The sequence below is a fragment of the Mus musculus genome, chromosome 4 (genome assembly GCF_000001635.26).
Source record: "Mus musculus strain C57BL/6J chromosome 4, GRCm38.p6 C57BL/6J".
Classification (NCBI taxonomy): domain Eukaryota; kingdom Metazoa; phylum Chordata; class Mammalia; order Rodentia; family Muridae; genus Mus; species Mus musculus.
The window spans coordinates 95,922,264-95,936,030 of record NC_000070.6 but is presented as its reverse complement, the minus strand read 5'-3'; the positions used below and the strand labels follow the sequence as shown (position 1 = coordinate 95,936,030).

The following is a 13,767-nucleotide window of genomic DNA, read 5'->3' as shown; positions in this document are numbered from 1 at the left end:
AAAAGATGCATGTGAATACTTGTGGTGCGGTATGTTCTCCACAGGTATCTATGGGAATAGCTGAGCCAAAGCATTTGAAGTTATACCTGAAGAATTACCTCGTGAGAGGTCTGGCTGGGAGGAGCTAGCACAGACTCTCGGGATATTGAGGGCTCAAAATAAAACCACAGGGATAAAGTGGGACGGAGTTGTTTTAGGTCAGAATCAGAAGATTTCAACTCACCTGGATGACTTGCCACAACCAAGATAGACCCAGCTGTCCTGCTTCTGGCAAGTTTAGCCATGATTTAAGTCAGGATATCTGTAGCCACCTGAGGTATGCCAGTTATAAAGTAGACCAGTTTGGATAGGGTGGAAGGTGCTGATGAAGTAAGAGATAAACTTAAAACCTCTGTGGTTTCGGCAACAGAGGTTATGTCTTATTAAGGCTCCATGTTCGTTTTGGATTCATGGGAGCTGGGTTCAGAGTCACCCTGATTCTGGCTCTTGGCCTGTGGGGGTGGTGGGAGAGTCCCCATCTGATACATCTCTGGTTGTGGTATAGGAGAAGAGAGCTCTGGAGATACTGATACTGGCAATCAAAAACTTGGTCCCGATTCTGTAATCATTAAGCTCACAGGTCATTGAGCTCCTCAGTCACATGGAAGAACAAGAATAAGCAGAGGGACCAGAACCCAGTACACATCTTCCATTAATGTCACACCAGGGTGACTGCACCACAGAAGCAATTTCTAGTCAAAAATCATGCTTGTCAGCCCTTGCATTCATTTTGAGAATTCTGCTTAGGATAATGCAAAGCCCAATTTGTTGATTAAAGAATAAAAGAATCGGAATGACCTTAGGAAGAGAGAGTTTGGTGAGAGCTAGATAAAGAATCAGGGTTCTATCTAAGTAGCCTTTCCAAAAGTGTGATTGCCACAAGGAGACTAGAGGTGAATCAGATGTTTCCACATCACATATTGAGTTAAGGAAGACAAGCCCTTCACTTGGCTTTCCTTGAGACACAGGGTCATGTGAGCAAGGTGACTTATAAGTCAGACTAGCAGGCAGAAGAATTTGACCTGTGGTTGGAGTCAAGTTCTACCCAGAGAGATGGCTCAGAAGTCAAATTTGAAAGAAGTGGTTGGGGCAGATGGTGAAAAAACAGGTCTAGGAGTCCTGAGCTCAGGGGTGCCTGCTGGAGAGTGAGAGGTGGTTTTGGTACCATGTGCATGAGCCACGTGAGGGGACTTTTTGTTCTGGTGTAAGAATATTGTGGGAATTTCCAGAAAGCAAGCCAGGTTAAGGGGACATGTTAGTATTTTAGGGGAAAAGGTATGATCTGGGGAGGCCCTACGTGTTCCAGGCACAGTAACAGAGAGACTGCGGTGCCTGCCTTGGCTGGCTCACAACTGCATTGGTGGACAAAAAGACTCCTTGCTTGCAGTTTTACAGAGCTCAGCAGGGCAGGGTTGGCCTGTTTCAGTCTTTTATGGTTTCTGCATGAGCAGTTCCCAATTAACATGCCTATCTGGTGACTGGCTTGCTTATAGCTCCCATCAACTGGGCGGTAGTCCTCAGTAGGCACTGAGAGTGGAGCTCTGCAGTTCCTGGTCTGTTTTTTTATATGTGGCCCCCAACCCCCAAACCTGAAATTGCCAATGCCATGATCCACTGTCAGGGACTACTCCAGCACTCTTGATACATAAGAGCTCAATCAAAATTTGTTTTTGATGTAACACGAGACTTTGTACCTATAGAAACCAATATAAAGGTGTGCAACATGTATGCAAAATATACTTCTAAGATGAAAACTGCCGTTTCCTGTCCTCAGTGTTAAGCTTTAACCAGGCACCTGGCACTTTGCCCCTCTATCCGCCGAACGAACCTTTATATAACTCTGAGGCCGCTTTTCTCTTCTCTTACTCTGTAAATCCAACCCAGAGACTGAAGGTAGGACTCAAGGCTCTCTGGCTTAAGGCCTTCTTGACTTACTTCCTTAGGCAAGTAGAAATAGCACAGTTCTTAGATCAACCAAGGAATGTCCCAAGGGATCTCTCAGCTGTTTCTTAGCTAACAAGGGGAATGCAGAAGAGGGAGCCATTAACAAACTCACTGTGAAGCATGGAGGACTGACTACAAAATGAAATGAAACTGGTAAAGACATTCACAAAGAAAAGGTGTCCTATAGGGACGTCACGATTGTGCCAAGTAATAGACATTAATAAACAAAACATTTTGGATTTCGACTATGAAGAATGATTATTCAGTAGGGAGGCATATTTTATTTTTAATGGAGAAATTTCAAATCTAGGATTATAGCAAGACTTAAAAATAATACAAATCAGGCTTTTAGAAGCATTTGTGCTAAAAAAAAATAAGTGATTTTAAATGGCTCTCTGGGCATAAAAGAATAATTTTTCACCACAAAATTAATAGGTGACAGTACTGAGATTCCTGAATTTATTAGCAGAAGTGTTCATTTTTATTTAAATAACTGTAGTGTTATAAATGTAATAGAATTTTCTAATATTCAGAAGTTCTCCTTTAGAGATCACAGAAGTAAAAAACAAAAACAAAAACAAAACCTTTGTATATTCAACACTCAGCCCTCCTGCTGTCAGTACCAGTCAAGGTTGTTTATGAGACACTGGAGTCACAAAGGCTCCTCTGTCATCCAGCAGATCCCATCTTAAGTGATTACATTACATAGCTCTGCCCAGTCATTAGTTTCTTGTTTAGTGATGATGTCCTTCATTTTCACTAAACATGATAATGTCCTTCATTTTAAATTCTTTCATTGCAATGATTTGTGAATATGTCTTGAATTCTAAAATTCTAGACCAGGCTACAAGGGTTTCCCATTTGATATTGTACAGGGGATAGTATACAGTATCCCTGGGCACTGGCACAGTGGCACATGCTTTTTGTGTTCAAGCCAGAAAGAAAAAAAAAGTATTATGGTCATTCAGGTGTGTGTGTGTGTGTGTGTGTGTGTGTGTGTGTGTGTGTGTGTGTGTGTATGTGTATGTATGTGTGCGTGCATGCATGTGCACATGCACCGATGTGTATATGTGTAATAAATAAATTTTTAAAACTAAAAGAAAGTCACTAAACATGAGATAAAGGTTTTATAACACTCAGCAACCAAGACACTTTAAAATTTTTTTGACAATTACTTAAAGTAACTCATATTAATGTATACTTATTTTGACCTAAATGTCAGATACCTAATATACCTAAATATAATACCTAAATGTCAGAGATCCTAGAGATGGTTTAATCTGCTAGATTCTGTTCTGTAGTAGGATGTCTCTCTCTGAGAGGAGGTGTACCTTCTAGGGCCTCATGTGGACCCCAGCTGATCAGTACTGGGTTATGTGCTTCTGCAGCAAGAGACAATGCTCTACCATCCTCATCTTTGCTTCCCCACCCTCATCCAGCCTCAGTTTTGTTGTTGATTTTTTATTTTGTCTTTTGAATGCCACATTTATGTTGTTCATATATAGTGAGTATTTATAGTCTAAATTAAAGCTATGTAGTGTATTCCTTGGGAAAATGATTTGTTCAGCAAAGCTGGATTTGGCTTAAAAATTTTTTATTTGGCAATAAAACAAAAATCCCAGGAACCACTGTGGCTACATTGTAATTCTTAATTCATAAAAGCTAAACATATGTATTCACCAAATTAAGCCTTCTACTAGTCAGGTATAATTACATTTTTGTTATTTATCTATACATAGTTATAAATAAAGATTTATGGACATTTACATTTTCCCAATGTAAATTTTGTCTCATGATAGGAAGCAGTGATTTTCTTGGGGATTGGCTTAGGCAAGAGGTACAAAAGAATCATGTAGAAACACTATTAACAGAATGCTAATACCTTGCAAGGTGTTATCTAAGGGGCTTTAAACACAGTGCAACAAGCAACTTGCTGAATCCTTGCCCACCTGGGGACCAGGTTTGTAGTGGAGAGATCCATGGACAGCGGAACAGGGAGGTACCCTCTTTCAGGCTAACTTCTCCATGGCTGAAGGCCCACCATCTTCTACTAACTTCCTCCTTGATTTTAAGATGCTGAAGGAATCCTGGGCATGTTGCACTCCTTGTCTCAGCTGTATTTTCCTTTCCCTACAAAGGTCAGGTCTGAACATTTAGGATGGTCATCACTGCAAAAACACTGTAGCCACAGGGCAAGTTGTGGGGAAGGGCTATTTCTCTGATGGTACAGTGGGGTTCCCTCCAAAATTTTGCAACTGGAAAGACATGAAGTTAGATCCTTTCTCCACACTACCTATGTGACTACAGCACTTTTTTATCTGTTTGTTGTTGTTGTTTGGTTAGTTGGTTTGTTTTGTTTTGTTTTCTGACCATCATCTTCTCAATTAGACAGTGAGGTTAATGCTGTGAACCTCAAGATGTGGTAGTAAGGACTGAGGAGAATAAACAGGAAAGACCACATTCTTATGTTTCTGTCTTTCCTAACCACAGACAGCCATTGCACTGCATAGTGCTTTGTGTGGGCTGGCTTAGGCATGCCCGGGTGCCTTAGTCAGAACTCATCAGCTGGACCAGCTGGAGCATGTTTAATTTGGGTCCTAACATCTTGTGCTCTATCCTATTCCTCGTCTGGGATGTTCACCAGTCCCTTATTCCAAGTTTTGACTGGGGCTCCCTGTGTGGCTAGGAATAGAGTCACATCCACCTTCATCCTGGGCCGCACCTTGGTTACCAAAGACCACTACTTCAGGGCTGGAGTCCTCACCTTGAGTATAATACTGCTAATCTTGTGTCTAGGTCCTGCAAGAAGAGAGACATGGACCAGGCTATTGAGCTATGGGCTGTGTGTACTTAATCTAGTCAACCCTTATCCTCCTGTCTTAGTTTGTGTTCTTTTGCTGTGAGGAAAACATGATGACCACAAGCAAGTTGGAGAGAGAAGAGTTTGGTTTTGTTTTAGTTTTGGCATACACATTCTGATCACAGCATATCATGAAGGGAAGACAGACATAGCAGGAACTTAAGTAGGAACTAGAGCGGAGACCATGGAGAAGGAGAAGCACTGCTTCGGCGACCCACCTAACCCTTAGGTTTTCACTGCGACTGAGGCTATACTTTCCAGGCTTTCCTGCCTCTTACAGTGTCAACCTCAGCTTCATCCTTGAACCCTTCATGACTTCAAAACCTCTACCACAAGGAAGAATCTTCCACATTACCAAGTCTGGCTGTCAACATGGGAAGCCGTTGCCTCCTCTGGACCACAGCTCCTGTGTACTGACTCTAAGGAAATAGTCCCAGAAGATTCCAGTTTTGAGATGCTGCTCTCTCCTTATTCACAGCTAGTTTCTCAGCTCCAGCCGACCTATGGGTCCGGTAAAGCAAATGTTTCCCTTAAGTAGTCTGGTCTTTTGTTAACTGCAGCTGATTCTTCAGCATCTCTAGCTGCCCAGAACCAGATTCCTAATTCAAAAGAAATCATACAAATGACCCTGATAGCCTTGGCTTCTCTCAGAAACATCACTATCCAGGCTTCCATTGTCTGCATTGCTGTCAGTATTTTTATCTTCCAAACTCCCATGGGATAGACTCAGTGGCTTTTGCAGCCCAAAGTTCCAAATGCTTGCATAATCTTTCCTTATACCCCATCCATCCCTGGTATCAGTTTTTTTTTCTAGGTTGTTTTCTATTGATGAGATAAACACTATGACTGAAGGGACCCACATACTGCAGGGTACCCACACACACACTCTTCACCCAGGATTAGGTATGGGCCATACCCAAACACCAGTTTCCAAGCACAAATTACATGCAAAGAGATTCTTAATTAAGCAAGGCAAAGAGACAAAGTGGCTTAATTAGAATAGGGCAGAAACAGCGGCAACTAATTTTGCAAGTGTTAATTATAAGAGGGGAAAACAGGGAGTTCTGTGTTGGAATGAGGCAGGCTTGTGTTGGTAAGTTCTGATTGGATACCTTAATTAGGTTAATCAAAATAATGAATTTTGATTCCTGGACCTTTATGTTTTGATTGTTGGACCTTGGCAATCAGTCTTAGGAATGAATCAGTGGCCAAATAAGAGACTAGATGTTGGTGGCACAGTTAGAATGTGACCTAACAGTTCAGCAGGGCGAGCAGGGTAAAAGGAAGAAGCTACCGAGGGCCATGCTCGCTGTGCTGGGCCTGTGTTGGCCATGTTCTGTCTGCTAGAGTCATTCATTCCCACCCTTTTGCTTTATTATTGGGTTGTTAGGTATTGGGTAAGAACATGTCTTTCTCTCTGATTGCTTCCTGATGATTAGGGGAGAAGATCAAGAAAAAGGGAGTCATTAATGGAATTGAAAGTGGGTCTGGCAGGGGAGGAAGGAGGAAAAATAAGAGGCTCAGAAGGAAAGTACAGATTCAGTAAGCTCTGGGTTGAGGAGCTGGAAAGTTCCTCAAAGCTGAGATCGTAGGTGTTTGTAGATGCCAGGAGTCCTTCCAAAGGCCATTAAGGTATAGTCCCCATGCCCAGATGAGGATGTTCATGGGCCAGATGGGGAAACAATGTCATCTTTAGTGGTAAGAGGTTGGTAAATGCCTGAGGAGCTGATTACAAGTTTGGTTATTTATTTGTCAAATCTGTTTGGTTAGGAAAAAGGAAAGCTGTTAAGGAATAGAGGGACAAACTGTAATAGAGGAACAATGATAATAAGGGGCTCACCCTAAAGGCCGATCCAATTCATTAAAGGGGTCTTGGGTCTAAGAGGCAAGTTCCTTTTAGGAGGTCCTCAAAAAGGCAGGTTAGCTAGTAAGCATTTCCTCCTCGTACCCCCAATTTGTTGATGCAGTAGCAGCAATCTTCTCTGAGGGAAAGACAGGTCCCTCTTTTCTCTGTTGTTAAGGGATAGAAGGTCCAGTGGTTCTAGAGAGAGACTTGGTCCAGAGAAGTGAGCTGTCATTGGAGGGAGGCCAGGCATCAGGCTGTGGAATTTACATAGAGCTGTAATTTGGTATAAAAATCTTGGAGCTGTGAAGGCAGAGTGACCCAAAGCACTGTAGGCCATATCTGTCTCAATTAAGGCAGTGGCCAGACTTATGCCCACCTCTGTAGCCAAAAATCCAGCTCTAGGGAGATGAGTCATAGAGTGGAATTCAGGTTGGCTACATAAGGTCAATTGGGGGATTTCTGCCACCAAAAAGTAGGGGCTGATTTCATTGGTGAAAATATAATTTGAAAGACTTCCATTATACCAAAATAGCCTTCCCTGTGGTGGCCAGGTAGGCTTTGAAATTGAGGTTTTTGGGGAACAGGGATAATTAGGAAGATTTTTGTTAAATATTGAAAGGGATAGTAACAAATTCGAGGATTGGTATGGACAGATTGAAAGAACTTATCCTGGTTCACAAAAAGCAGGTCAGATGGCTGGGAACAAGGTCAGAGGTAGGGAACTGGTACCCTCTCAGGCAAGCTACGGAAGGTGTTGAAGGCAGGTACAGAGAAAGCAGTGGGAAACACTGAAGATCAGTGAAATTGACAAGAGAATTTTGTTGGATGTCTTCATCAAAGTGAGGCTTTGGTCATGAGATCATGAGAATGTGCGTGTCAGAGGGAGATGGCTGGGGAGGTTTGGATTTATTTATGCCTTGTAATTGGGAGTGTGGGATTTGTTCAGAGCATTTGGTGTCTGAGGATACATGGAGTGCTAATGTGATTAGGGGAACCTGCTAGTAGTGAATGTTAGTAGTAGCTATGGTGTCCACTGTTAAAGGAGCTGGCTCATTTTCCTCTGTAAAATACACCGTGGATTTCAGTGGTTCATCTATCCTCCCATGAGTGCTAGATATATTTTTGGAGAGTGTGGATTTTAGTGGTATGGAGGAGTCCAGATGTATGGCTTTCCCAAGACCCGACACTGGATGGTACAGTTGGCCCAAAGGACTTTGAAGACCCAATGCTGACATCCCATTCAGATGTCAAATTGATTGAAAGTGAAGCAGGCAAAGAGTGGATGATTATGATTTGGGAAAATAGAGTGGGACCGAATAGGGGTTGTAGTAGGAGCAGTGCATACAGCCGTGGGATGGAAAGCCTTGCTGGTAACCTGAGCAGAGGTTTTGTGATTTATGGGTTTCCCTGACCTGGAGCTACCATGTGTACTGGCCAGGTGTATCAATTTAGTGGGTCAAGGAAATGCAGGAGTGGGAAAGGGGGAATGGGATTCATCTTTTTCAGTGATGGGGGCAGCGGAGAAACAGGTAATCTTAAGGGAGCAGGGACTTGGTGCAGGTGAATACAGTAAAGCGGGGTTAGAAGAATATTGAAGAATGGGACAAAGAGCAGAACGAAAAGGTTCATATGAGAGAGATGGACCCAGGGTGGGATTTCCTGGAGTCTGACTACAGTCGGGGCTGTGAATAGCACCATATAGGACCCTTGCCACTTGGCCTGGTGAGAAGGAGTTGACTGGTAGGGAGGTGCTAGGAGAACTTGATCTCCTGGCTGTATGGACCAAGTCCAGGTCGGGGGATTCACTAGTGGCCTGGGAAGGAGACATTCGGAATGTGTTTGTATGGGGTTTCCTAACCATTACATTTGGACTATGCGTACCCAGCATGAGTGATGTTGTTCCTTTGTCAGACTACCATGTCTGGAAGCGTGAAGGCAACAGAGATGGTGTGATGGTACTCTGTTTCTTTGTATAGTTAACGTTCTCCCTGCCCCTTGGAATCACTCATCTGTGAAGCAACAGTTTTAAAACCCTGTATACATCCTGTTACTTATCAAACTTTCCTCCAGGATCTATGGATAGCTCCTCTCCATACCTATCTTTAATAATTGTTGCAAAATGGTGATTTTGCAATTAAATGCTCTATCTGATTCTAAAGTCTGGAAGAAGCTAATGACATAAAGTACACAGACTAAGCACCAGGTTATACCACATAAAGCAGATAAGGCCTAATTTAATAGCTGACATGGAAAGAATGAACAAGTTTCCACAGGACTGAAGGATTTTTCAGGGTCTGGTTTTACAAGAGATCCCAGCATCCAATAAGAGCTACTGCTACCAGGAAAGCACCCTAGAAACCACCAACTATTACACATCCAGACACAGACATAAGTGACTCCAGTTGTGTTTGCCTGCTCGAAGTTTTTATTAGATAATAAGACAGGAATGCCAAAATTATACCCAAGGGGCACTGAGCATAAGATGAACACACAGAGGGCCCCAGTGAATGGCACAGCGTCTGTACGGACAGGTATGTTCAGCTTCCATTCATGATTGCTGAATACTCCTTCTGGTGCTCAACCATTCTCAGAAACACTTGATATTTCTTGTCATAATATCTGGGGGGTACAAAAAGGAACACATTAAACACTGGCAAAACAAAGCTGTTGTGTGCCTTCCCCCTAATTTAGAAGGATGGGAATGTATCTGTTATGTTCAGACGGAAATCTAAGTTTTTAGTGTATGAAGCAAAGGGGTTATTATGCTTCATATCTATTGTGTATAAATGACATGCAGTTCTGCAAGATGCATGCTTGACATGTAGGTGTTTTATCAGCAAGGTGCATCCAAAGTGGAATAGCCTGAAGTGTAGCTGAGGTGGGATTCGTGCTTAGAAAGCAGTGGCTTCTGAGCCTCCCCTGCATGTACTGAATGGCTCAGGCTTAGCACAGACCCCTTCTGATCCCAAGCTTAAATACATCTGTCTGGCGTGACTAGCCACAGGTGAAAACAGCACCTTGGCCAGATTTAAGAATGAGCACTTTAATCCCCTTTGTGATTTCCACATATCAGTGACTTTGGCAGACAGCCTTATCCAGGTGTTTGGCTTATCCAACGGTTTATCTAGGGTAAACTCTGTAGAAACGAGACCAACATCTCCCTGCACCTGGCTCTACCCTCAGTGTCTGGTAGTGACCCTGCTAACCAGCCTTCTCCATCAGACTCTTTAGGTGAGACCTGTTAGAACCACTCTTGGCTGTAAGACTGGGTCTGCTTAGGCATCACCATGCCACAAGGATAGCAATAGTACGGAGCATCATAACTTTTAAAACTCTGTCTTTACTCTCTTTAATGGGGTGGATGAATCCAATTCAACATTATTTGGTAGACTCTGGAATGTTCTGACAATGACCCTTATAAGGGATGTTAACCATTGTGAATTGGGATGGGGAATAAGAGTATGAGAAAATCTGGGAGTGCACAGAAATTTGTGCTTGTTCCATATTTCAACCTTAAGCATTCTAGAAGAGTGATGTCGGAACTGTGATGGGGCCAAACCATGGCTGAGAAGGGGATTTGAGGCCAGGACTTGAATTACACAACCCATGCCTACAAAACCCATCTATGCATAAATTTCCTCACCTGCAAATCGAGATAGTTACAGGATATACTGCAGAAATGTTGTGAGGATTAAGCAATATGTGAAATGAATGAGAACAATGACTGATTCAAATAAATAATGTAAGTATGAGTTATTGCTTTGAAATAATCCATATTCTACTATTATACTCAATCTACGATTGTGAGATGCTGCTAAACCCCGCTCCAAAGAATTCAATTCTCAGTCAGAGAATGGCTTTTAGAAATATTTTCTGCTTCTAATGATATTCTATGACAATACAAGGCGGTGCAATTCTTCTGTGGGGTGAGATGGGTTTCTAACTTTGTTATCGCAAAACTCTTAAAGGGGGCTTTGCTCAGCAGCCTCTCTCACACAGCAAGGATTTTAAGGTAACAATTCTACTGAAACTCCATTCATTGGAATACCATTTGTCTTCTTGCAAATGTCTTTTTTCACTCAACAGGAACCCACGATTCACCCTTTCCAGGTTGAATAATTGGAATCATTGTAACAATTTGCTTACTGAACTACAGTTACTTTATTAGACATTAAATTCACATACAGCCAGCCAGCTGAGTTATCTCCTAAATTCCCCTCCTCTCAAACAATTGATTGTCTGTGGCTCGGGACCAAGAAAATATAAAGTTAATGAGATTTGAAGCCAAGAGACAGGAAGAGGAAATGGGGTCTGGCTTTCTAGTTGCAATCTTTGTGCTGCCTGCAGATGGCGGCACAGCACTGTGCATTTGCTTCATGGAAACCCTGCCAGCTGCCATCAAGACACCACAGTCTTCAAAGAAAGCATGAGCTGAAGGGATCTGCAACCCTATAAGTGGGACAACAATATGAACTAACCAGTACCCCGGAGCTCGTGTCTCTAGCGGCATATGTAGCAGAAGATGGCCTAGTCGGCCATCATTGGGAAGAGAGGCCCCTTGGTCTTGCAAACTTTATGTGCCTCAGTATAGGGGAACTCCAGGGCCAAGAAGTGGGAGTGGGTGAGTAGGGGAGCAGGGCAGGGGAGGGTATAGGGGACTTTAGGAATAGCATTTGAAATGTAAATGGAGAAAATATCTAATAAAAATCTATAATTTAAATTAAAAAATAATAATTACCCCTGGCAGGGGGGTGGGGGAGAAAGCACATGGATTTTTTTTTTTTCTGAGAATGAACTTAAAAACACTTCCCTGAAAAGTCTTGAGAAGGTCACAAAAGAGATGAAGGGGAATAAACTGCTTCTCCTTTCAAACAAACGGCATAGTTCAGGCACCCTCTAGTGGACACCCTCCACAGCTTCTCCATTCACTGGGAGGGGCATCTCTGTTGCTGGGTTGAGTTTCCTATACCCATGCTGCTCCTCTGAGCTAGGCAGTCAGAGAGGGCTTCACATGCAGGGTCTTTAATAGCCTGATTCCATTTGGAGACAATAAAATGAGTCTAGACTGTCATTTTAGTAAGCATTTCAAGTTCTCAAATAATGGACCTTTGAGACATATAAGGAAAGTGACATGGTAAGACTTTAAGTTTTAACACCAAGTGCTTTCCTCCGGGACTTGCTCCTTCATCTTCAGTGATTTCATAGTGACCCTGATTGCTAATGTGGGCTGCTCCAAAAGCCTTCGATAGAGCCTCCTGACTTCTAGCCTTAGCTCTCACGAACCAATTCTGTATGACTAAACTTTCAAACTGTCCATTTGATCAGGTCTCATCACTGCTTAAAACTCTGACCCCAGGGGTCTTTGGCATGGCTCCAGGGGCTTCATGGGCTGACTTCTGCCTGCCTCACTTCCTCATCTCACCTTGTGTTCTGATTGTAGTGATCTCAGTATAAAAGCTGACCCTTTGCATAGATTATTTCCTCTACCAAGAATGTTCTTCTCTACTTTGGCCTGTTTGGAAATGACTTTTAAACATTTAAAGTCAGCGGAGACATGGTCTTCCTCTAAAATTTTCCTTTCTCCATGCATGGTCCCAGTTATTCCTTCTTCCGGTTATGTTGTTGCCTGCTGGCATTTCTATGGAAGAATTTATTCATGTTAACTTAAAATCATCTCTCTGTATAAATCTAGTAGTGCCTCATCGCTCTCTGCATCCTTCCCAGAGCTCAGTTCATGCTTTAAATATAGCAAGCACTCAATAGATAAATAAATAAATAAATATTTTTGTTGACTTGGCATTTAAACATGGGGGATTTTCTAGCCTTCAGTGCCAAGAAATATATAAAGGGTAGGAGAATGCCAGCTGGTCCTTTGATGTGAACATAAAAGATTCCCATACTTTAGCATAGAGAAAAACAGATTTCTTCCTATGATTCAGGATGAAAATATTAGTCTGAGAATTTGGAAGTTTGTATGTGACTCCAGCTCTGACCAGCTAAGCTTTGGATCTTGATAAACCAAAGTTCTCATATTGGGAGGAATTCCTTCAACCTCTAAGTCAGTGATTCCCAACTGGTGGGTTGCAACCCCTTTGGCAAACCATCTCCCCAAATATTTACTGTAATGAATTGTAATATTCATAACAGTAGCAAAATTACAGCTATGAAGTAGCAATGAAGTAATGTTGTGGTTGGGGGTCACCACGACAGGAGGAACTGGCCGCAGCTTTAGGAAGGCTGGGAACCGCTGGTCTAAGTGAAAGAAGAGCCAGGGTTGATCCAAGGTCCATCCCAGAGCAAGAGCTGCCCCTCCTCCCATGCACTCTCAGTCTCTGGCAGCTTCATACAGACTTACTTTTTATCAGCATGTTCCGGAAACACGACTTTCCCCACTTTGCTCATCCTTGCCATTGCCTCCTGGTAAACGGAAATAACAAAGAATGCTGGGTAAAGAAGGAGACCATGGACCTTACAGGAAATGGATAGAACCAGGAAAGGCCATATTGAGTGGGATAACCAAGACCCAGAAAGACAAATGTCCCGTGTTCTCTCTTACTGGAGGCCTCTTGCTCCAGAGCTTCAGACCTGAGTGAAGAGCCAATTCCTGGCATTATTAATGATACTCTGTTATGTTTGCAGACAGGAACACGTTGTCTTCTGATAGGTTCCACCCAGCAGCTGACTCAGGCAGATGCAGACACCCACAGCCAAACAGTGAATGGAGTTTTGGGACTCTTATGGAAGAATAGGAGGAAGGATTTTGGCTTCTAACTGGATAAAAACTCCACAGGAAGACCAAAAGAAACAACTACCCCGAACCTTTAGTGCTAGTTGACTGAATCATCAACCAAAAAACATATACAAGCTAGACCTAGGCCCTCCTGCACCTCTGTAGCAAATGTGCAGCTTGGTCTTCATGTGGGTCCTGAAGAACTGGAGGCGGGGGGGGGGGGGGGCTATCCCAAAAGCTCTTGCCTGTCTGTGGGATATGTTCTTCTAGCTGGGCTGCCTTGTCTGGCCTCAGTGGGAGAGGATGCACCTAGCCTCACCTCACAGGGACTTGATGTGCCAGGGTTAG

At 42.9% G+C, this 13,767-nt stretch overlaps 1 protein-coding gene across 12 annotated transcripts in view; it reads right to left on the bottom strand.

The window, feature by feature from the left end:
• Positions 1 to 9,091: 9,091 nt before the first annotated feature.
• Positions 9,092 to 13,767, bottom strand: part of Fggy (FGGY carbohydrate kinase domain containing) — a 369,460-nt gene continuing 364,784 nt past the window's right edge. For all 12 annotated transcript variants that reach the window (XM_030253874.1, XM_030253871.1, NM_001113412.1 and 9 more), the window contains 2 exons: positions 13,045 to 13,106; positions 9,092 to 9,308 (listed from right to left, as the gene is read on the bottom strand). In XM_030253874.1, the coding sequence (XP_030109734.1) occupies positions 9,227 to 9,308; positions 13,045 to 13,106 (144 nt within the window). In that variant the 3' untranslated portion in view covers positions 9,092 to 9,226. The remainder of the gene's footprint in view (positions 9,309 to 13,044; positions 13,107 to 13,767) is intronic.